This window comes from Piliocolobus tephrosceles, chromosome 6 (assembly GCF_002776525.5).
Source record: "Piliocolobus tephrosceles isolate RC106 chromosome 6, ASM277652v3, whole genome shotgun sequence".
NCBI classification, from domain to species: domain Eukaryota; kingdom Metazoa; phylum Chordata; class Mammalia; order Primates; family Cercopithecidae; genus Piliocolobus; species Piliocolobus tephrosceles.
The window spans coordinates 42,214,204-42,238,531 of NC_045439.1; the positions used below are offsets into that span (position 1 = coordinate 42,214,204).

At 45.2% G+C, this 24,328-nt stretch overlaps 1 protein-coding gene and 1 long non-coding RNA gene across 2 annotated transcripts in view; one reads left to right on the plus strand and one right to left on the minus strand.

Annotated features, from left to right (window-relative positions):
• The window catches only part of MTHFD1 (methylenetetrahydrofolate dehydrogenase, cyclohydrolase and formyltetrahydrofolate synthetase 1), a 77,781-nt gene extending 69,579 nt beyond the window's left edge, over window positions 1-8,202 (minus strand). Inside the window, exon 1 of the mRNA XM_023232167.3 lies at window positions 7,767-8,202. Coding sequence (XP_023087935.1) covers window positions 7,767-7,807 — 41 coding nt within the window. The 5' untranslated portion in view covers window positions 7,808-8,202. The remainder of the gene's footprint in view (window positions 1-7,766) is intronic.
• On the plus strand, window positions 7,969-24,073 carry LOC111555850. Its single transcript, XR_002735661.3, has 4 exons — window positions 7,969-8,176; window positions 18,772-18,904; window positions 23,325-23,652; window positions 23,781-24,073. It is a non-coding gene; the product is annotated as an uncharacterized LOC111555850 (long non-coding RNA).
• The last annotated feature ends 255 nt before the right edge of the window (window positions 24,074-24,328 follow it).

Genomic DNA, 24,328 nt, shown 5'->3' on the forward strand with positions numbered 1-24,328 from the left:
GTCTCGGCCTCCCAAAGTGCTGTGATTACAGGCTTGAGCCACCGCGCCCGGCCAAATTGTTATAATTTAACCCAAACATTTACCAAATTTGACAGGTATCTCAAACACATATTTGAAAGCTTAATGTGAGGAAACTATTTTATGCTTCATTGGAAGTTTACAATGTAAAGTTCTTCCATCCAATTCTCTCTAACTCAAAGCCCTAAGAAAGCAAAAGTAAACTGCTTGATATTTATGACATGAAAAAAGTCAGAATAGTGTAAAATTTTAATGAATCCCATATTTCTTAGTAAGGGTAAAGACCAACATTAATCCACACGCACAGTGACACAATAACTCACGTTAAGCTTCTGGATCAGGGTTTTTCAGTCTCAGCACCACTGACATTTGGACCAGATCATCCTTTGTTATGGGAACTATCCAGTGCACTGCGGGATGCTTGGCACTAGTCCTGGCTTCTACCGCTAGATGCCAATAGTACACCCCTTCCCCGTATGACAATCCAAAAGACTCCAGGCATGCCCAATGCCCTGAGGTAGAGGGAGTAAAAAACTGCCCCATTTGACAGCCTCTGATCTAGTGCAATAAATGGACTGGGTTGGATTGGTTAAGGCTTTATAAAATTTAGTATTTTAAAAGTGGACCGTTAAGTTCATTCAGAAAAAGGTCTCAAAGAGAAAAGCACCTTCAGAGTCCTGGTACAGGCAACCAAGTGTGGTAGGATTCCTGAACAATGAGGTCCCACCTCCCCCACCCCCAGCCACTCAAGGATGAAGGGGGCAGGCAGCATCTACTCAGATCCAACGAATTGGTGGCATGAAGAATAGACAGCATAGTATTGCTAAACTTTTCATACCTTTCAAAAAGTCAGGCATCCAGATTTTTATGTGTAACTACAGGTATAAATGTGTTGGGAAGTAATCTAATGTCGTAAAGTAATAAATGTGTTGGGAAGTAATCTAATTCTGTAAGCCAAACAAAAAACATTTTGCCTCCAGGCCACAATTTTATCACCTTCTGCCAGTAGCAAGAGTTTTGAGACAAGACAGGGTTGGCTCTGAGTACGAGGATCTGTAAGAAGCTATGTACGAGGATCTGTAAGAAGCTATGCTTAACTATATGTCAACAAAGGAGAGGTGATACCAGCAGGTCTGCTGGTGAGAACAGGCAGACCCCCAATTCTAACTCTGAGAATTAGTCCACCATTGGAGGATTACCTAACCATAGATCTGGCCACTAGAGCTGACAAGGGCTCCAATGAACAACTCTAGGTCCCTTGCAGGCCTCTGGATCATCAGAGGGGAATGTAGAAAGAATGGAGGAAGTAAGGGTTCTCCACTTGGAGGGAAGAACCTGCCAAGAGCTCATAATGAGAAAAGCCTCACAAGGACCTGGCCTTCCTGCTTTTCAAAAAGACTAAAGAAAACCTTAGGTAGAAAAGGTTAGGTCTAAAAGGCTGCTAACTAAGGAGGGGCTGGTATTTGGGCACCTAAACCCAAAGATCACTTATCATGTTAAGTCATTCATTGCAGTCAAGATTAAGATTAAGTTCCTGACAGGCTCTGGCAAAACCTTTCACAGAAATGCTCCCTTATCTCCTGGGACCTCTCAATCACCAGATACCAAGCAGTCCATCTCCTGTCCAGGCTTGTGGTGAGGGGCAAAAAAAAAAAATGGCTGAGCCAGCAAAGTAAGTAGGTCTGACCTGTCTCTAACCAGTCAAAATTGGACTATAACCTGAAAAATGACTTTTTGAAAAGAATCTGTTTGGGTGCTTCCCAACCAGACTGACGGGTGGAATGATTTCCTTACAATGCAAAGGCCTCAGAGAGAATCAAAGTCAGGGTGTCTCCTGCTGAGGTGTAGAAGTTTGCAATTCCTTCTAGCAAGCCAATGACAAGCCCATGGCAGGGAAAGAAATGCACCATCGAGCCTCTGCCACCAACCTTGGAACACCTGTGCAGGTCACTTAGCTTCTGGCTAAAGTGTCAAACTGCAAAATTGAAGGGAAGGGTAGTAGCTGAGCGTCTGAGGATTCTTGACTGTGGCACCTTTAGCCACCCACTTCTTCGAGGTCAAGGATTTACAAGGTGCCAGAAGCTGCTTTTTGGTCAATTAAGGGGAGCAAAGGAGAGCCAACTGCACAGTGCAGGGGTAATGGGGGCCTTCTGCACTGTGGATGGGATGTCACAGAAGCTTGTTTTGAGAGTCTTACATTATTTTAATCCTTGGGGCAACCTCAGGAAGTAGTTCTCATCATCCCTATTGCACAGAGAGGAAAGTGAGGCTAACTTTTCCAAGGCCACACAAGCAGTCCCTGCCCACTAACCTCTATTCTACCAACCTCTACTGAGTCAATTAGAGGAGAAGGGAGCCATTTCCCTCCACTCCAAGGACCCTCTTCTGTGCTAGGCCAGCTTTCCTTCTAGAAGATTCTTCATGAAAATAGGGAATGTAACAGGGAACCATACACCTCTGCTCAGAACCCCACTACCCAAATCCCAAACTGCCTGATCCCAACCCCCCTGATGGACAAGGACAGACACTTATTTGCAAACCACATCCCCAATCAGGTGCCATGACCATAGCAGTTGGCTGCCAGCTCAGGGCTCTGCTGCTACCTGCCCAACAGCCTGGCTGGAGTCCTAGCTGAAGGTCCCAGCCTCTCTGGAACTCTGACCTCTCCTGCACAGGCTTCCAGAAGCAATCCAGCTATGACAGTCAAGGTTCCATGTAACTTTTGAGCAACCTGCACTTTGGAGTTCATTACAGGCAAAATTTTTTTTTTTTTTTTTGAGATGGAGTTTTGCTCTTATTGCCCAGACTGGAGTGCAATGGTGCCATCTTGGCTCACTGCAACCTCCTCCTCCCAGGTTCAAGCCATCCTCCTGCCTCAGCCTCTGGTGTAGCTGGGATTACAGGCATGTGCCACCACGCCCGGCTAATTTTGTATTTTTACTAAAGACGGGGTTTCACCATGTTAGTCAGGCTGGTCTCCAACTCCTGAACTTAGGTGATCCACCTGCCTTGGCCTCCCAAAGTCCTAGGATTACAGGCATGAGCCACCACGCCCTGTCCAGGCAAATCTTTTTAAGCATAAAAGGGCCTACATGTATTTAATCTACAAGACAAAGTAAAAGCCTTATCCATGTTAACTCAGTAACCAAGAAGATCTGCCCTTCACTATGGCAAGCAAATTATTTTTACAAAAACAGTTCTTCTAGCCCTGTAGCTAAAACGTACAGCCAAGGTTCCAAACTTTTATCTTTGATCACTAGGATAAATTCTAATTTTAAGCCTCAAGATTATAAGCCAGATCCCAAAGGTACAGGCTGGATAAAGACACCCATAACTTTTTTATTCAATGAGTACTTTCTAAGTACCTATTTACTAAAACTTACTGTGTACCAACGGCTTCTCTAAATGCTTTATAGGTATTAACTCATTTAATTCTAACAACCTTATGAGTTAGGTGACATTACTACTCCAATATACAGAAGCTAAGGCACAGAGGTAAATTGCATGACCCAGTGATGCACAGAGAAGGAGGCAGCACCATGCTGAGGCTCTGGAGCTACCATCCACAGCCAGCTTACAAACATACCCCACTTGCCTTGCACTTGGCCAGCAAACACTCGCAGCACCTACTCAAACCATCTGCCTCTTCACAACCAGTCTCTTTACAAAGGAGACTTAATCAAGAAAAATGCCACCAATGGAGACAGCAGGCCTAATTATAGCAAATTAAGGGAAAGGAAAACCAAAGAAATCATATAACTGTAGTAAGCCCCACTTTGAAAGGCGTACTTACAGAACAACTATGCTTTCTTGTCTACAAAGCAAGCTGGGTCTTCCAACACTATCTAATGCACATCCTTCTCCCACTTTGCATAATCTTTTAAAAGACTTCTGCCCAGGGCAGGGTCAAGTTCCTCTACTCAGGAGCCTCTACTCAGTCAGCTTCTCACAGGGCCATTGCCATTGACCCCCAAAGCACTAATTTACTAACTGGTGAGGACAAAGGTCCAGGGCACAGGCTGTGCTTTTGGTCAGGAGCTATTTCCCCCACAAAATTGGCAGGCTTATGGCTCCACCTCCTTCAAGTCTTTGCCCGTAAGTCACTTTTACAAAGACTATGACTCCCATATTTAAAATTGCAGCCACCAAGCCACAGAAATTCCTGTCCCTCTTTTCTGCTCTGGTGTTCTCTTTGTGCTTCCCACCAGCTCATAATGTGTTTCACCTATTTCAACGTCTGTCTCTACCCATCAGTATGCAAATTTCATGAGGGTAGGGATTTGGGCTGTTCACTGTTAAGAGTCTCAGAGCTTTGAAGATTGCCTGGCTTAGAGGACACACACAGCTATTTGTTGAGTAAGTGAATAAATACCCACAAAGAACGGATACTTGTCTCTACCTCTCAGACCTTCCCCCAGTTGTCAAATTCAGGCTGCAACCTTAGAATTCCCCGTGAGGAAGAAATGGGGCTTTTACTTCCAAAGAAAGATAATTTGGCAACTAAATCCATCATGTAAGTACCCAGTTTCCCACAGAGTAGAGCAGGTAGAGAAGGAATCTGGAATGCTGAATTTTGTCAATGTTCGGGATCCCAGGAAGGTATAAAAGGAGAATAACAGAAGAGGACGAAAGTCAGGGATAGCATTCTCAGCAGGGTGGGAAACATAGTAATGAGAGGAAGACTATAAAGAAAAAGCAAAGCGCTGGGCGCAGTGACTCACGCCTGTAATCCTAGCACTTTAGGAGGCCGGGGCGGACAGATCACTTGAGGTCAGGAGTTCAAGACCAGCCTGACCAACATGGTGAAACCTGAGGTCAGGAGTTCAAGACCAGCCTGACAAACATGGTGAAACCCCGTCTCTACTAAAAATACAAAAATTAGCCGGGCATGGTAGTGCATGCCTGTAGTCCCAGCTACCTGGGAGGCTGAGGCGGGAGAATCGTTTGAACCCAGGAGATGGAGGTTACAGTGAGACAACATTGGGCCATTGCACTCCAGCCTGAACAACAGAGCGAGATCCTGTCTGGAAAAAAAAAAAGAAAGAAAGAAAGAAAAGCTTATGAAATTCCTTTTAGCAAGTAGTAAGTGCTGGTTAGAATGAAAAACATCATATACTGAGTGAAGACATTAGTTTTAGTTGAGCCATTGCCATTCACCCTTGGACAAATCACACCACTTTTCTGGTCTCCAGTGATTTCCTAATCCGCAGGATGGAATGCGGGAAGTGGGCTGGATTTTTAAGAAATTCTAGGACTGGTGCGGTGGCTCACGCCTGTAATCCCAGCATTTTGGGAGGCCGAGGTGGGTGGATCATGGGGGGGTCAAGAGTTAGAGACCAGCCTGACCAACATGGTGAAAGCCCATCTCTACTAAAAATATAAAAATTAGCCAGGCGGGGTGGCACACACCTGTAATCTCAGCTACTCGGGAGGCTGAGGCAGGAGAATCACTTGAACCTGAGAGGTGGAGGTTGCAGTGAGCTGAGATTGTGCCACTGCACTCCAGCCTGGGCAACAAGAGTGAAACTCTGTCTCAAACAAACAAACAAACTAGCTGGACATGGTGGCATGCCTGTAATCCCAGTTACTTGGGAGGCTGAGGCAGAAGAATCGCTTGAACCCAGGAGGCAGAGGTTGCAGTGATCTGAGATCACGCCATTGCACTCCAGTCTGGGTGACAAGAGTGAAACTCCATCTCAAAAAAAAAAAAAAAATTAGCTCGGCGTGATGGCAGGCACCTGTAATCCCAGCTACTCAGGAGGCTGATGTGAGAGAGGGAATTGCTTGAACGCAGGAGGCAGAGGTTGCAGTGAGCCAAATTGGACACAGCAAGACTTCATCTCAAAAAAAAAAAAAAAAAAAATAGATCTTAAGGCAGCAGCTACCACGTAAAAAAAAAAAAAAGATAATGAATCATTCATATATACATTAACTAATTACTGATCATTAATACAACATATATTGAATACTTATTATGTGCCAGGAAGAATTCTAAATGATCATCTGTTAGGAACCCATTTAATTCTACTGACATCCCAGTGACCTAGACATGACTTTTACTTAACATCTGAGGAAACTTTGGCACAGAGAGATTAGTTAATTTGCTTAAAACCACACAAGTAGTAAGGCACGAAAGAGGGTTTCTAGGTGTTTAGGATATAGACAAAAATAAGACAATACATGTATTTGCCCTTATGGAGTTGATAAACATATTTAATTTACTCTCCAATCAATGAAAGCGTATTCAGTGAGCACCTGTTCTCAGTGCCGGAAGGTGCATTATTGTTGCAGTAAATTATCTACACTGTTATTATGCGCTGAATTATCTCTTCACAGTCCTTCTAAAAGGAAGATTTTTATATCAAAAAAAAAAAAGCCACTGGAAAAGGAAGTTCGAATACAGGCAAACAAAAAAGTCAAGCAGAAATATAGTTTAGCAAGCCACATTTGAAAAGCACTAAGCAATAAGTATTGTGATTTCTTTTTTTTTTTTTTTTTTGACGGAGTTTCGCTCTTGTTGCCCAGGCTGGAATGCAAAGGCGCATCTCGCTCACTGCAACCTCCACCCCACCCCCACCCCCGGGTTCAAGCGATTCTCCTGCCTCAGCCTTCCAAGTAGCTGGGACTACAGGTACCTGCCACCACACTTGGCTAATCTTTTGTATTTTTGGTAGAGATGGGGTTTCACCATGTTGGATAGGCTGGTCTTGAGCTCCAGACCTCAGGTGATCCACCCGCCTTGGCCTCCCAAAGTGCTGGAATTACAGGCATGAGACACTGGGCCCAGCCTTTTCACCACCAATGACTTTGTAATTCACTCAAAAACCTCTATTACAAAGTTAGGAGTTACAGGACAATTACAATTTAGTAACTGCTGTGACTGGCAACAGTTACTTAAATAACTGGTGATGTGAAAGGTCCCAAGAGCAAACTCAGTAAGGTCACACAGAATATATCTTTCCCTCTCTCCTCTACTAGAGGGAATGTATCTTTCCCTCTTCCTTCTACTCTCATTTTTCCTCACCAGTCACCTCCCAGACAAAAAGCTGCCAGTGTTACTTCCTGGGAGTAAAGATGGCAACGATACCCACTAATTAAGCAATCAGATGTCCCGCAAGGGTGGAACAGGCAGAGGTCAAGTGAACTGCAGAATATTCTCAGGACTCAGGAGCCAAATTAAGTTTCAAGTAACTCTAGGACCGGGCACAGAGATGGCTGTTAGAGAGAAGCACGAGATTGAAGAGAAAGGAAAAATGTATTAGATTTCACTTGGCATATGATAAGACCATGATATAGTGGGAAAAGCTATGAGCTGGAAGGACCCTCTGTCATTATCAGCCTTGTGGTCTTGTCAAGCCTTGTCACCTCACTAGTCTCCATCTACTCACCTCCAAATTAACGGGAACTAAGTAGATTGGATTTCTGAGTTCTGACTAGGGGGTCTCCAGGAAGCCGCAACTACCCTCTCTCTCGGCAGAAAGTCACCAGCAGCTGCGCGTTTGGGAGTATAGTCGGCACAGGACTTTTCCCCGAAGCACAGGAGCCAGCGGCTTACAGCCACTAAGCAGTCCACTTGCAAACGCAGGTTGTGCTCGGGATCTCCTTCTTTGGCTGCAGGTCTTCCGGTACTATGGGCCTAACTCTTTCCTTACAAGTGTCCCTCCCGCAAAAAATGGGTCCGGGGGACCTGTACACCCTCAGAGCCCTCGTCCACAGCCCCACACTCAACAACAATGTTAGGTGCTTACGCGGAGATCTCCTTCCCGTTCAGGATTTCTGCTGGCGCCATAGCCTTTATTAGTCCGCTGCCCACGATGGACACCACCAATATTGAGGTTCCAGTCCCTCCGCAGCCAAGCAGGACAGCCCAACCCACGTGCTTAGGGACGGGCCAGCGGGGATCACACTACTGCGCCTGCGCCCCTGCCCGCTTCTTGGCAGACGCGGCGGCGCATGCGCAGCCCGGAAGGTCCTGCGTCCCTTAACCAGCTGAGAGCTAAAGGGTCGGGGCCTGAGGGATGGAAGAGGGAGGGGAAGATGAAGAAAATCGGTGATTAATGGCTGGCGGATATGATTGGCGGAAAGAAAGAGCCAGTCCACAGTGCGCCTTTGCATTCGGCGGGAAACCCGGCCGAAGACTAAGCTGGAAAGCACTTCGGTACCCGGCCCCAATTCCAGCCAATCAGGGAGTAGAGTTACGGGGCGGGGCTGGCGTGACAGTCTCGCGGGAGACAGTTTGGCGGGTTCGGGAGGCGCTTCTCCAGTATCCGCCCAGTCTTTGGGGAAGCGGTGGCGGGGTCTCAATCGCCTGGCTTCCAGGGAGTTTTGGGCGGGTCCCCACGCTGGAGTGTGGCGGGCGCTGGACTCGACAGCACATGTGAAACTGGAGAGCTTGGCGCGCCTTCATACTTTGTCACACACCTACGCCACCAGACTGGGGTTGGGCCCCTCCGCGTTCTGCTCTGGAGGGCCCGGGTCTGGGCCCAGTACCGCGCTTTTAGAATCTCCTCAGCTGAATCTGACGCTCAGCCCTGGGTGAAGCGCAGCCCGCTGTTTCAGGCCCCTCCGAGCTGGAAGGAGTGTCATAGCTGGAGCGCTCATGGCCTCCTCGGTGTTGGGGTCACCCCGGGTTTGCCAGGGCTCAGGGAAGGTCGTCCCCGCCCCGCAGCAAGTCTGGGGTTGGAGAATCCACGCGGGCTTCATAAGCTAGATGCCATTTGACCCTCGAGGAGGGATGCTCCCTCCCCTTAGGCGTCCACGCTGGAGAAGGAATAAGATGGGCGATTGCCTGGGGAGCTGAGGGGCGACGGCAGCTGGGATGCTGGAGAGGACTGGCCCCTTGAGTTACTGAGTCCGATGAATGTGCCTGCTGTGCTGGAGGAACCGCGCTCAGGTTACAGTCATCCCAGTATGGTCCTGAAGATGCGTGGTTCAGGTCACTTAGGACTTGACCAGATACCGGGTTTCTTTTACAGGCTGTTTCTGATGGTGGCCTGTTTCAACTAATGGCAGAGCTCATCTAAAATTTTTTTTTTCTGAGACGGAGTCTTACTCTGTCGCCCAGGATGGAGTGCAGTGGCGATTTTGGCTCACTGCAACCTCCGCTTCCTGGGTTCAATCTGTTCTCTGCCTCAGCTTCCCGAGTAGCTGGGATTACAGGCGCCACCTAGTTAGCCCACCACCACGCCCGGCTAATTTTTGTATTTTTAGTAGAGAGGGGGGTTTCACCATCTTGGTCAGGCTGGTCTTGAACTCCTGACCTTGTGATCCACCCGCCTCGGCCTCCCAGAGTGCTGGGATTACAGGCGTGAGCCACCGTACCTGGCCTAAAACTGATTTTTTATTAATTTGGGGGCTTTTAGTATTTTTTTCTTATTTCTAAATTCTGAGGTTATTTATAGTAGCCCCATATATGGGATTAGGTAATCTCGTGATTTTCTATTTCTGGTAATTATTTCTTATATATATATATATTGTTTTTGTTTTTTGTTTGTTTTTGAGACAGAGTCTCACTATGTCACTCCGGCTGGAGTGCAGTGGCAGGATCTCCGGTCTTTGTAGCCTCTGCCTCCTGGGTTGAAATGATCCTCCCACCTCAGCCCCCAGTAGCTTGGACCACAGGCACATGCCACCATGCCAGCTAACTTTTCCATTTTTGATAGAGTTGGGGTTTCACTATGTTGACCAGACTGGTCTTGATCTCAAGGGATTAGTCTGCCTCGGCCTCCCAAAATGCCGGGATAATGGGCATGAGCCAGAGTGCGTGGCCTTAAAGTTACTATTCTTAAAGTTTGCACAAGTGATATGTTAAAGGCACAGACTTAGTAATATAATGATGTTATAATAATAACCCTAAAACACAGTCTCATGTTGTACCTAAACAGATGAAATTAAGAAGAAAATTGAAGGAAATGTTTCTGGTAAATTGCAGATAGTGAATCTTTTGTCTTATACTACCAAATAGATATTGACTATTCCAGCTTTCTTATTGGTTGAGGAAGATGGCAAAAACCCCATTTTACAGAGAGGGATAGATTTTGAAGGATAACACCCAAAGCTGCATAGTTGTAGCTGATATAGGCCCCAAATCTGATGTTTCATCTCTAAATCTACTGCCTTCACCACCTCAACAGGCTGGGTTTTGACAGTATCTATGTATGAGTTGCATAAATCATTTATTCATGGAGCAAATAATTATTGAGTGGCCACTATGCCAACAGCACTGCTGTTAGATGCTAGAGATACCCCAGTAAACCAGCAAAATTTCTGCTCTTAGTTCATATTCTGGTGGAGGAGACAACGATCAAGTAAAGAAATACATAGGCTAATTTTAGAGATTATGACATGCTATGTTTTAAAAATAGGCAAGCTAAGAGTATAGGCAGTGATGCTGGGAGGTGGGAGAGTGTTGTCTCAGAAATGTGGTAAGAGAGATTTCTTTGGGCATCCGACCTGAGCAGAAACCTTAATGAAGAGAGGAACTTGGAATGTAAAAGAAAGAAAGCAAGGATTTGCTTTGAGCACCTGGAGAGATGGGATTGTCATTCACTGAGGTGAAATAAGGTAAAATGTAGAAGGACTAGGTTTTGGGGTTAAGATTATGAATTCGAGGCTGGGTGTGGTGGCTCACACCTGTAATCCTAGCACTTTGGTTGGCCGAGGCAGGTGGATCACCTGAGGCCAGGAGTTCAAGACCAGCCTGGCCAACGTGGTGAAACCCCGTCTCTACTAAAAATACAAAAATTAGCTGGTCATGGTGGTAAGTGCCTGTAATCCCAGCTACATGGGAGGCTGTGAGACAAGAATTGCTTGAATCCAGGAGGTGGAGGTTGTCGTGAGCTGATATTGCACAACTGCAGTCCAGCCTCAGTAACAGAGTGAGACTCTATCTCAAAAAAAAAAAGGATTATGAATTCGGCTTTAGACATTTTTAGATTTCTCTTAGACATCCAAATGGAGAGAAGATATTTAAATCCATGAGACTGAATGAGATCCAACCAAGGGAATGAGTGTAGGTAGAAAGAGGACCAAAGACTAACCCATAGAACCTTTCCGTGTTCAGAATGCAAGGAGACAGGAGGAACCAAGAAGGAAGATTGCAAAGGAGAATCCACTTTGGGAGACCAAATACAGGAAGGTCACTTGAATCCAGGAGTTTGTAGAACAGCCTGAGCAACATAGCAAGACCCTGTCTCTACAAAAATAAAAACTAAAAAAAGTTGCCTGTAATCCAAGTACTTTGGAGGCCGAGGTGGGCGGATCAGCTGAGGTCAGGAGTTCGAGACCAACTTGGCCAACACAGTGAAACCCTATCTCTACTAAAAATATAAAAATTAGCCTGGTGCGATGGCTGGTGCCTGTAATCTCAGCTACTCGGGAGGCCGAGGCAGGAGAATCCGTTGAACCCAGGAGGCAGAGGTTGCAGTAAGCCAAGATTGTGCCACTTCGCTCCAACCTGGGAGACAGAGCAAGACTCCATCTCAAAATTAATTAATTAATTAAAATTTTAAAAATTAGCTGGGCGTGGTGGCATGTGCCTATGGTCCCAGTTACTCAGAAGGCTGAGGTGCGAGGATCCTGTGAGCCTAGGAGTTGGAGACTTCAGTAAGCTATACTCATCCCACTGCACTCCAACCTAGGCAACAGAGCAAGACCCTGTCTCTTAAAAGGAAAGGAGAGTCCAGAGTGTTCTAAGGAAAACCCCAAGAGCATCCCACCTTAGAAGACAAGTGAAGAGGCCTGGCATGGTATCACACCTATAATCCCAGCACTTTGGGAGGCCAAGGCAGGCGGATCACTTGAGGTCAGGAGTTCGAGACCAGCCTGACAAACATGGTGAAACCCCTGTCTCTACTAAAAATACAAAAACTAGCCAGGTGTGGTAGTGCACGCCTGTAATCCCAGTTCCTAGGGAGGCTGAGGCAGGAGAATTGCTTGAACTCAGGGGGCAGAGATTGCAATGAGCTGAGATCATGCCACTGCACTCCAGCCTGAGCAACAGAGTGAGTGAGACTCTGTCTTAAAAAAAAAAAAAAAGAAAGAAAACAAGTGAAGAATGTGTTTCATGGAAAAGGGGGTAATTAATTCTGTCAACTGTTGCAAATTGGTCAAATAGAGAATGAGAATCAATCTTTCACAGAGAATAGAAGGACAAAATATTTTTACCTAAGTACTTATAAAGGCAGTTGCTAGAAAAAATGTTTACTTTTTGCAGAGGCCCCATTTTTACAGCCTTTTTGAGGGGTAATTTGATAATATCTACGAAAACAGCCAGTTGCGCGATCTCGGCTCACTGAAATCTCTGCCTCCCGGGTTCAAGCAAGTCTCCTGCCTCAGCCTCCTGAGTAGCTGGGACTGCAGGCGGCGCCACCACGCCCAGCTAATTTTTGTACTTTTAGTAGAGATAGGGTTTCACCATGTTGGCCAGGATGGTCTCAATCTCTTGAACTCGTGATCTGCCTGCCTTGGCCTCCCAAAGTGCTGGGATTGGTACAGGTGTGAACCACCATGCCTGGCCCGGAAGTTTTAAATTTGTATTTTCTTTGACATTATAATTATACTTCCAGGAATTTTTTTTTTTTTTTTTTTTTTGACAGGATTTTACTCTGTCGCCCAGGCTAGAGTGCAGTAACACAATCATAGCTCACTGCAACCTTGAACTCCTGGGCTCAAGTGATCTTCCTGAGTAGTTGGGACTATAGACACATGTCACCACCCCTGACGCCAGCCTCCGTAATTGCTGAGGCAGTTCCTTTTTTTGAGATGGGATCTTACTCTCTCACCCAGACTGGAATGCAGTGGTACAATCATGGCTTACTGCAACTTCAAACCTGGGCATAAGTGATGCTCCTGACTCAGCCTTCTGAGTAGTGGGTACCACAGGGACATACCACCATGCCCAGCTAATTTAAAAAATTTTTTTTGTAAATACAAGGTCTCACTTTGTTGTCCAGGATGGTCTTAAGTTGCTGGGCTCAAGCAATCCTTCCACCTCAGCCTCCCAAGGTGCTGGGATTATAGGCATGAGCCACTGTTCCCAGCCAAAAGTTAGAAGATAATTGAATGGCATCTTAAAGTACTGAAAGAAAAAATACTGACAACCCAGAATCTATGCTCAGTGAAATTATCCTTCAGAATTGAAGATGAAATAAACATGGTTTCAGAAGAAAAAAAAAGAAAACATTTATTGTCAGAAGAACTACACTATTAAGGGCCGGGCGCGGTGGCTCAAGCCTGTAATCCCAGCACTTTGGGAGGCCGAGACGGGCGGATCACGAGGTCAGGAGATCGAGACCATCCTGGCTAACACGGTGAAACCCCGTCTCTACTAAAATACAAAAAACTAGCCGGGCGAGATGGCGGGCGCCTGCAGTCCCAGCTACTCGGGAGGCTGAGGCAGGAGAATGGCGTGAACCCGGGAGACGGAGCTTGCAGTGAGCTGAGATCCGGCCACTGCACTCCAGCCTGGGTGACAGAGCAAGACTCCGTCTCAAAAAAAAAAAAAAAAAAAGAACTACACTATTAAGAAACACACCAGGCAATTTTTCAGGATGAAGGAAAATGATCCTTAGTGGCTACAGAGAACTGTAGGGTAGAATAAGGAGTAAAGAAAGGGTAAATAGAAATTCGTACTGACAGTTAATTTAAAAAATTCTATACAATTTATAATATATGAAAAAGTAAAATATATATCAAAAGTACAAGGGCAAGAAATGGTGGATGGAGTTATGCTATCATAAATGTTTTATTTAGGGGGTACCACAAAAGTATTAAAGTAGAATGTAATAGACCGGGTGTGGTGGCTCACACCTGTAATCCGAGTACTTTGGGAGGCTGAGGAGGGCGGATCACTTGAGGTCAAGAGTTCGAGATCAGCCTGGCCAACATAGTGAAACCCACCTCTACTAAAATTACAAAAATTAGCCAGGTATGGTGGCACACATCTGTAATCCAAGCTACCTGGGATGCTGAAGCACAAGAATAGCTTGCACCTGGGAGGCAGAGGTTGCAGTGAGCCAAGATGGCGCCACTGCACTCCAGCCTGGGCAACAGAGTGAGACTCTCAAAAAAAATAAAATAAAAAATAAAAAAGTAGAATGTAATAAATCAAATATGCATTATGTAATCACAAAATCCAGCTTAACAACTAAACAATAATTTAAAAGATATTAAAAACTTAATATGGAAGAAAAATGAAATTAAAAACTTTATTAATCCAAGGCCAGACGCAGTGGCTCATGCCTGTATGCCTGTAATCCCAGCACTTTGGGAGGCTGAGCCAGGTGGACCACTTGAGGCCAGGAGTTCCAGACCAGCCTGGCCAACATGATGAAACCCCATCTCTACTAAAAATACCTGGGCAAAGTAGAGCATGCCTGGCCAGGTGCAATGGCTCACGCCTGTAATCCCAGCACTTTGGAAGGCCAAGACGGGCAGATCAGGAGGTCAGGAGATTGAAACCATCCTGGCCAACATGGTGAAACCCTGTCTCTACTAAAAATACAAAAATTAACTAGGCGTGGTGGCACATATCTGTAATTCCAGCTTCTGGGGAGGCTGAGGCAGGAGAATTGTTTGAACCAGGGAATCAGGTTGCAGTGAGCAGCGATTGCGCTACTGCGTTCCAGCCTGGGCAACACAGTGAGACTCCCTCTCAAAAAATAAATGAACAAACAAAAACTTTATTAATCCAAATTAAAGTGGTAGAGTAGTAGTAAAGGAACAGAGAATAGATGGGAAAAACAATAAATAACATGATAAACCCGACAATTTCAATAATTACTTTAAAGATAGATGGCATTGTAACTGCCCAGTGGGTTCATGTTGCCCGCTGCCTAGACAGAGACGATTTCTCAAGACAGGGGGATTGCAATAGGGAAAGATAAATTCACACAGAGCTGGCTGTGCGGGAGATCAGAGTTTTATTATTTCTCAAATCTGTATCCACGAGCATTCTGCCTTCAGAGTTTTTAAGGACAACATGGTGGGTGGGAGGAAGCCAGTGAACCATGAGTGCTGATTGGTCAGAGATGAAATCATAGGGAATGGAAGCTGTCTTCTTGAGCTGAGTCAATTCCTGGGTGGGGACTACAAGATCAGATAAGCCGGTTTATGGTGGTGCCAGCTGACCCATCAAGTGCAGGGTCTGCAAAATATCTCAAGTACTGATCTTAGGAGCAGTTTAGGGAGGGTCAGAATCTTGTAGCCCCCAGCTGCATGACTCCTAAACCATAATTTCTAATCTTGTGGCTAATGTTAGTCCTACCAAGGCAATCTAGTCTCCACGCAAGAAGGAGGTCTGCTTTGGGAAAGGGCTGTTGTCTTTGTTTTAAACTATAAACTATAAAGTAAGTTTCTCCCAAAGTTAGTTCAGCCTACACCCAGGAATGCACAAGGACAGTTTGGAGGTTAGAAACAAGATGGAGTCAGTTAAGTTAGATCTCTTTCACTGTCTCAGGCATAGTTTTGCACAGGTGGTTTCAGTATAGTCATTTCAGTACAAGACAAGATTTTTAAAAAAAAAAAACTAATGCTTAGCATTTTCAAGAAACATACTGTAGGCCAGGCACAGTGGTTCACTCCTGTAATCCCAGCACCTTGGGAGGCTGAGGCGGGCGGATCACAAGGTTGGAGATCAAGACCATCCTGGCTAACATGGTGAAACCCCGTCTCTACTAAAAATACAAAAAAATTAGCCAGGCCTGGTGGCGGGCGCCTGCAGTTCCAGCTGCTCAGGAGGCTGAGGCAGGAGAATGGCATGAACCCAGGAGGCGGAGCTTGCAGTGAGTTGTGATTGTACCACTGCACTCCAGCCTGGATGACAGAGCGAGACTCCGTCTCAAATCAAAAAAAGAAGGAAACATACTGTAGCCAAATGCCACCTATAGTCCCAGATACTTGGGAGGCTGAGGCAGGAGGATAGCTTAGGACCAGTCTGAGACCAGCCTGAGCAACATAGCAAGACCCTGTCTCCAAAATTTAAAAATGTTTAAAAAGAGATATATTTTATATATAACAACACAGAAAGATGTTATTAAAAATTTTTTTAAATGACATTTGGGTAGTGTGAATATTACCCTAAAGAAAGCTGCATCCATGTGGAACTGTTACCGGGAATGGGTCCCAATCTAGACCCCAAGAGAGGGTTCTTGGACCTCACACAAGAAAGAATTAGGGTCAAGTCCATAAAGTGAAAGCAAGTTTATTGGGAAAGTAAAGGAATAAAGAATGGCTACTCCATAGGTAGAATCACAGTATGGGCTGCTTAACTGAGTATATTTATTTCTTGATTATATTCTAAACAAGGGGTGGATTATTCATCAGTTTTCTGGAAAGGGGCAGGCATTTCTCGGAACTGAGGGTTCCTCCTTTTTTTAGACTGTATAGGATAACTTCTTGATGTTGCCATAGTATTTATAAACTGTCATGGCACTGGTGGGAGAGTCTTTTAGCATGCTAATGCATTATAATTAGTGTATAATAAGCACAGAGGACAACCAGAGGTCACCTTTGTCACTATCTTGGTAGGTTTTGGCTGTCTTCTTTTTCACGTTCTGTTTTATCAGCAGGGGCTTTGTGACCTGTATCTTGTGCTGACCTCTTATCTCATCCTGTGACTAAGAATGCCTAAGTCCTGGGAATGCAGCCAGTAGTTCTGAGCCTTACTTTACCCAGCCCCTATTCAAGATGGAGTTGCTCTGGTTCTAATGCCTCTGACAGAACCTCCTGATTGTCACAATATTACCAGTGGTGGCAGGCAGCTATTCACACCCAAATTTCACCTTTAAAAGAATGGCTTCAAAATTGACCTCAACCATGGGAAATACTGCAGGACTTAACACAGGATTGTTTTTCTCTTCATTTATCTACCATTTCTTTCTTTCCACCCCCCTCCCCACCCCAGATGGAGTTGCTCTCTTTTTGCCCAGGCTGGAGTGCAATGGCGCAATCTTGGCTCACCGCAACCTCTGCCTCCCGGGTTCAAGTGATTCTCCTGTCTCAACCTCCCGAGTAGCTGGGATTACAGGCATGCGCCACCATGCCAGGCTAATTTTGTATTTTTAGTAGAGACAGTGTTTCTCCATGTTGCGACCTAGGTGACCCACCCACCGTGGCCTCCCAAAGTGCTCATTACGGGCATGAGCCACTGCATCCGGCCCATTTCTCTACCATTTCTGATCTCTCTCTAGAAGCACTTGAATAACTGCACAGCTTTCTTCATAAGAAACATATTTTACAGTTGGGCATGGTAGCTTAGGCCTGTAATCCCAGCACTTTGGGAGGCCAAGGCGGGTGGATCACCTGAGGTCAGAAGTTTGAGACCAACCTGGCCAAGATGGTGAAACCCCGTCTCCACTAAACATACAAAAAATTAGTCGGGAGTGGTGGCACACACCTGTAACCCCAGCTACTCAGGAGGCTGAGGCAGGAGAATCACTTGAACCCAGGAGGCAGAGGTTGCAGTGACCCGAGATGGCACCATTGCACTCCAATCTGAGCAACAAGAGCGAAACTTTGTCTCAAAAAACAGAAAAACAAACAAACAAAAAATTATTGTTATTCCTCAGAGTAAGAGCAAAGATCATCCCCTGCAGAAGCTTAGGAACTATGCACAGAACTTTACAGAACAGGGGCAATGCTTTGACTGAAGGCTGACTACTGACCAGAGAATGGAATTCTGAGTGGGTTCAAGGAACAAAAGGAAACTAGGCAGGGAAAGGGAAGGCGCCCATCTGAAGCAAACTTCAGCTGCCATCAGGATATCTTGTGGTGGTCACATGTTGTAGGCTCTGTTTTTGGAAGGTTTGGGTATTGCGCAGGATTCCATTTGTCTACTTGACTACACTCCTTCCGGAGGTACACTGTTGCCAGAAAAGAGGGTCCCAATCCAGACCCCAAGAGCAGGTTACTGGATCTTGCAGAGGAAATAATTCAAGGGGAATCACACAGCACAGAGAAAAAAGCAAGTTCATACAATGTTACAGAGTAGGTCATCCCCAGAAAGCAGTAGGAACACACCATCCTTGTTAGTGTCTCTATTTATAAGAAACTTACCAGAAGCTATAATTAACTTGGAACATGCAGATATGCTCACTAAAGGTAGGGGCTATTGGTGTTATAGATGACCATTAATCTTTCAGCCTAAGCCTGCTCATTAACAGCATCTTTAATAAAGTGGGCTACACTCTTAGGACATCTGGACATTCTGCAGGATTGGTGGGAGATGTTCTGTATGGCCACAAATATTCTGTAATTATAATTGGTGGTCAGCTTGGGTATGGCTATTTTCAGACCACAAGCATTAACCTTACAGAGGCCTTGTGAGTGCCTAGCTACTCATTTCAAGATGGAGTCACTCTGGTCATGTTTTATCAAACCAGAGGTCTGGTAAGGAGAGGTTCCTCTAACACCATGAGGTCAATGCCACTCAAGTACCTGGCCAGCCAAACTTTGAAAGCAAGAGTCCCAAATTGAGGATCAAGTTCCTCCAGAAATCATTGCTATGGGTAGCAAAGCAGTAGATTCCCTGAAGCCAATCTTCCACATTGTCTGGAATTTTGGGAGCTTTACTTGCCCAGCTGGCAGTGCCAATGGGAACCCCATTGGAAGCCATAGTAGCACCTTTGGGCTCTGCATAGGACTCACTCAATGCACCATATTGGCATCGTTGGCTCTTTTTGTTATTTTAAGTTGAAATTTGAAGATTGGTTGAGTTGGTTTCATTATATGGTTGCCTACTGATATCTTACACAGAGTACATCTGGTTGAAAGAGAAAAGGCAGAGAGAAAAGCAGACTTTTCGGAGAAGTTCTCAGGCACTAACAGATTCATCCCTTATAGGCATATGAATGGACAATAAGATTTCTTGGATATTTTCATGGCGAAGGTGAGGAGAAATTTTTATTGCTTTTTGAAGAGACATGATTTTTATTACCTTGGGTTATTCCAGGAGATAATTGATAAGTGTTGAGTAGTTTGTTGGTCTTCTTCTTAAAGGAGGATCAACGGAAGCAGTACAGCATGGCGGACTAGAAGCAGTTCTGTTTTTTTGTTTTGTTTTGTTTTGTTTTGTTTGAGATGAAGTCTTGCCCTGTCGCCGAGGCTGGAATGCAGTGGAGTAATCTGTGCTCACTGCAACCTCCGCCTCCCGGGTTCAAGTGATTCTCTTCCCTCAGCCTCCCAAGTATCTGGGATTACAGGCATGTGCCACCACTCGCAGCTAATTTTTAAATTTCTACTAGAGATGGGGTTTCACCACGTTGGCCAGGCTAGTCTCAAACTCCTGACCTCATCCCAAAGTACTGGGATTACAGGTGTGAGCCACCACACCTGGCTGAAGGATCTTCAGTATCATCTCTGTGATAGCTAAATTGTTTAGTGGGTTATCTACATGGGCCACTAACATCTAGAATTAGGGTATGAGCTGGGTTTAGAAGAAGAGAATGAGGCTGGTCTCCAACAGACAGTGATTCATATGATTAGCAGAAAGTGTTACTGAAGTCTGGGAGAGGAGGATGGGAGACAGATTATTGTCAAGGAGATAGTAAAAGTTTATTTTGAAATCCTCAGACTATGCGAGGCTCAGTGGCTCACACCTGTAATCCCAGCACTTTGGGAGGCCGAGGTGGGTGGATCACCTGACATCAGGAGTTCGAGACCAGCCTGACCAACATGGAGAAACCCGGTCTCTACTAAAAATACAAAATTAGCCAGGCATAGTGGCGCATGTCTGTAATCCCAGCTACTTGGGAGGCTGAGGCAGGAGAATCGCTTGAATCTGGGAGGCGGAGGTTGCGGTGAGCCGAGATGGTGCCACACTCCAGCCTGGGCAACAAGAGTGAAACTCCATCTCAAAAAAAAAAAAAAGAAACAAAGAAACAAATCCTTAGCCTATAAATTTGTTATATAATCTGCATGTAAAACAAGGTCCTATATGACCTAAATAATGTGCAGGGTTTCCTTTAAAAAGTTCAGCAACTGGGCGGGGGAGGGGAGAGGGATTGCATTGGGAGTTATACCTGATATAAATGACGAATTGATGGGTGCTGACGAGTTGATGGGTGCAGCACACCAACATGGCACAAGTATACATATGTAACAAACCTGCACGTTACGCACGTGTACCCTAGAACTTAAAGTATAATAATAATGAAAAAAAAAAAAAGTTCAGCAACTACTTCCTGTTTTTTTTGAGACAGAGTCTCACTCTCTCACCCAGGCTGGAGTGGGTTGGTGCAATCTTGGCTCACTGAAACCTCCGCCTCCTGGGTTTAAGCCACCTTCTCACCTCAGCATGCTCGGTGGTTTACTTGGAACTACTGGCATTCACTACCACCCCTGGCTAGTTTTTTGTATTTTGTGGAGAGATGGAGTTTCACCATGTTGCCCAGGCTGGTCTCAAACTCCTGGGCTCAAGTGATTCTCCTGCCTTGATCTCCCAAAGTGCTAGGATTATAAGCGTGAGCCACCACACCTGGCCAATGACTTTCAAATTTGTTTAAAGTAATCCCAATCTTTATTTGCCTCTCTCAAGTAATTCATGATAACACTTCCTTTAAAAAAAAAAAAATGCTGTCACTAGGCTGGGTGCGGTGGCTCACATCTGTAATCCCAGCACTTTGGGAAGCCGAGGCGGGTGGATCACCTGAGGTCAGGAGTTCGAGACCAGCCTGACCAACATGGTGAAACCCCATCTCTACTAAATGCAAAAATTAGCCAGGTGTGGTGGTGGGGGCCTGTAATCCCAGCTACTTAGGAGGCTGAGGCAGGAGAATCGCTTGAACCCTGGGAGGTGGAGGTTGCATTGAGCCAATATGGCACCATTGCACTCCAGCCTGGGCAACAAGAGCGAAACTGTCTCAAAAAAAAAAAAAAAAAAAAGACAGGATGTGGTTGTTTATGCCTGTAATCGCAGCACTTTGGGAGGCCGAGGTGGGTGGATCCCCTGAACTCAGGAGTTGGAGACCAGCCTGGTCAATGTGGCAAAACCCCACCTCTACTAAAAATACAAAAAAATTAGCTGGGCACGGTGGCAGGTACCTGTAATCTCAGCTACCAGGGAAGCTGATGCAGGAGAATTGCTGGAACCTGGGAGGCAGAGATTGCAGTGAGCCGAGATTGTGCCATTGCACTCCAGCCTGGGAGACAGAGTGAGAGTCCATCTCAAAAAAAAAAAAAAAATTCTGTCACTAATCTCTAAGATTTCTGAATAATTCTCTCAGAATTAGAGTCCATACAGCTCTGATCTTTTCTTTTTTTTATGCTGCTTGTTTTTCCAAGGCTTTTAGTGATGCAAACTTATCATTACTTTAACAATTCCAACTTTCCTTCTATGTCTTGGTTTTATATGACAAGAAGCCCAGAAACTGAACTTGATTATTCAGCTCCCAGGGTTGAAGGTGGTAAGAATTCTAGATAATAGGATAATGGCTCACACCTATTATCCTAACAGTTTGGGAGGCCAAGACAGGAGGATCACTTGAGGCCAGGAGTTCAAGACCAACCTGGAGAACATAGTGAGACCCTGTCTCTACAAAAAAAAAAAAAGGAAAAAATTAGCTGGGTGTGGTGGTGTACACCTGTGGTCCCAGCCACTCAGGAGGCCAAAGTGGGAGGATTGCTTGAGCCCAGGAGGTGGAGGCTACAGTGAGCAATGACGGCACCACACTCCAACCTGGGTGACACAGTGAGACCCTGTCTCAAAACAAAACAAAACAAAAAAGACTTGGTAGAATTCTCCTGTGGGAGTTTAGAGAAAGAAGTAGAACATTATTATTTTTTTTTCCTGTCATATTTCTTTTTTTTTTTTTTTGAGACGGAGTCTCGCTGTGTCGCCCAGGCTGGAGTGCAGTGGCCAGATCTCAGCTCACTGCAAGCTCCGCCTCCTGGGTTCACGCCATTATCCTGCCTCAGCCTCCCAAGTAGCTGGGACTACAGGCGCCCGCCACCTTGCCCAGCTAGTTTTTTGTGTTTTTTAGTAGAGACTGGGTTTCACCGGGTTAGCCAGGATGGTCTCGATCTCCTGACCTCATGATCCGCCCGTCTCGGCCTCCCAAAGTGCTGGGATTACAGGCTTGAGCCACCGCGCCCGGCCTCCTGTCACATTTTCTTTTTTTTTTTTGTTTTTTGTTTTTTGTTTTTTGTGTCACATTTTCAATGGAAACAGAATGATTAGAAAAGTGCAGGGGAAAGGTTAGGGAAAAGAAATGTGACTTCTTTCACTTACACTTTCACAGTATTGAAATTGTTATTTAAATTGTATTCTATAACCATAATTAAGTCTTTATAAGCTTTTCACTTAATGATCTTAGCTTCCATTGTCGTTCTTTGAATCTTTTTTTTTTTTTTTTGAGACGGAATTTCGCTCTGTCGCCTAGGCTGAAGCACAGTGGCATGATTTCAGCTCATTGCAAGCTCTGCCTTTCAGGTTCACACCATTCTCCCGCCTCAGCCTCCCGAGTAGCTGGGACTACAGGCACCCACCACCAAGCCTGGATAATTTTTTGTATTTTTAGTAGAGACAGGGTTTCACCGTGTTAACCAGAATGGTCTAGATCTCCTGACCTCGTGATTTGCCCGCCTCGGTCTCCCAAAGTCCTGGGATTAGAGACGTGAGCCACCGCGCCCGGCTGGTCTTTGCCTGAATCTTATTTCAAAAGGCAAGGCATTTCAAAACGCTGATTTTTAAAATTTCTATCATTTCTTATACATTTATTACCTCACATTTTTCTGTAATGAGTTTACCCATATCAAATGGGACTCTTTGGTTAGCTGCCCCTCTAAGCTAATTTTCTTGTGTTCTCAAAGCAGTTTCTCCATAACGTAATTTCAATACCTCTTGCTGTTCTAGTTTGCTCTTCTGAGTATATCCTTGTCTTACTTATGTGACTGACTCTTTTTTTGAGATGGAGTTTCTCTCTTGTCACCCAGGCAGAAGTGCAATGGTGACATCTCTGCTCACTGCAACCTCCACCTCCTGATTTCAAGCCGTTCTCCTATCTCAGCCTCCCAAGTAACTGGGATTACAGGCACCCACCACCACACCCAGCTAATTTTTGTATTTTTAGTAGAGATGTTGGTCAGGTTGGTCTCGAACTCCTCACCTCAGGCGATCTACCTGCCTTGGCCCCACAAAGTGCTGGGATTACAGGCATGAGCCATGGTGGCCAGCTATGACTAACTCATTCCATTGAAGGTCTTTTCTCCTGAAGTTTTGTGCTATGACTTTATATTTCAAAAGAAGGGGAATAGATGTCTCAGTATTAAATTTCAAACAGGAAGTTTAATCTGTATATTGGCTTATTTAGGATAAGAGTGAAGCTATCCTGGCCAAGAACTTTGAGAGAGACACCACTTTTCACTCTGAAGGACCAAAAAATGAGTAGAAAATTTGGAATAAATGTCAACAAGATTTGAAGCCTAAAGAAAAACAAGCATCTGAATTAGACAGACCTCCATATTCATTCAGCTGGGAAACTAAAACTGTGCAGTCCCAATATCAGAATTTCCTTGGTCAGTTGGCTACTGTGTGACAGTATTCTTCTGCATGACAGCATTGTCTCTCTACCAACTACAGAGGAGGCTGGTAAAGAGAGGATTCGGAAAATTGGTGCAAATAAGAAATCTTGGAAATCTGTAAGTATATAGATATAAAAGTTATTCTTTCCAATTTGATTCTTTTATGTTGTAGACTTTAATATTAGTCGATTTAGGAAACTCTGTGGCTCTGAATTATAGTTATAATTCTATTTTTACTATTACAGTGAAAGAAGAGAAGAGGCTGTTCATTATTATATTGGAGGTAGTGCAGCATGTTTATTAAGAGCGCGGAGCCCCAGCATGAAGCCTAGCTCTGCCATTTGCCAGCTGTGTGCTCTTGGGCAGATTACTTATCCTCTCTGTGCCTCATTTTCATTTGTGAAGTGGGGGACGGTGTGTAGTTCCCACCTCACAGAGTGATTGCAGGGTTAACACATGATAAATGCTTAGTTTAGTATAAGTTCAATAAAAATCAAAATAGGCTGGGTGCAGTGGCTCACGCCTGTAATCCCAGCACTTTGGGAGGCCGAGACGGGAGGATCACGAGGTCAGGAGATCGAGAACATCCTGGCTAACACGGTGAAACCCTGTCTCTACTAAAAATACAAACGTTAACTGGGCATGGTGATGTGCACCTCTGATCTCAGCTACTTGGGAGGCTGAGGCAGGATAATCACTTGAACCAGGGAGGTGGAGGTTGCAGTGAGCTGAGATTGTGGCACTGCACTCCAGCCTGGGCAACAGAGCTAGACTCTGTCTCAAAAATAAATAA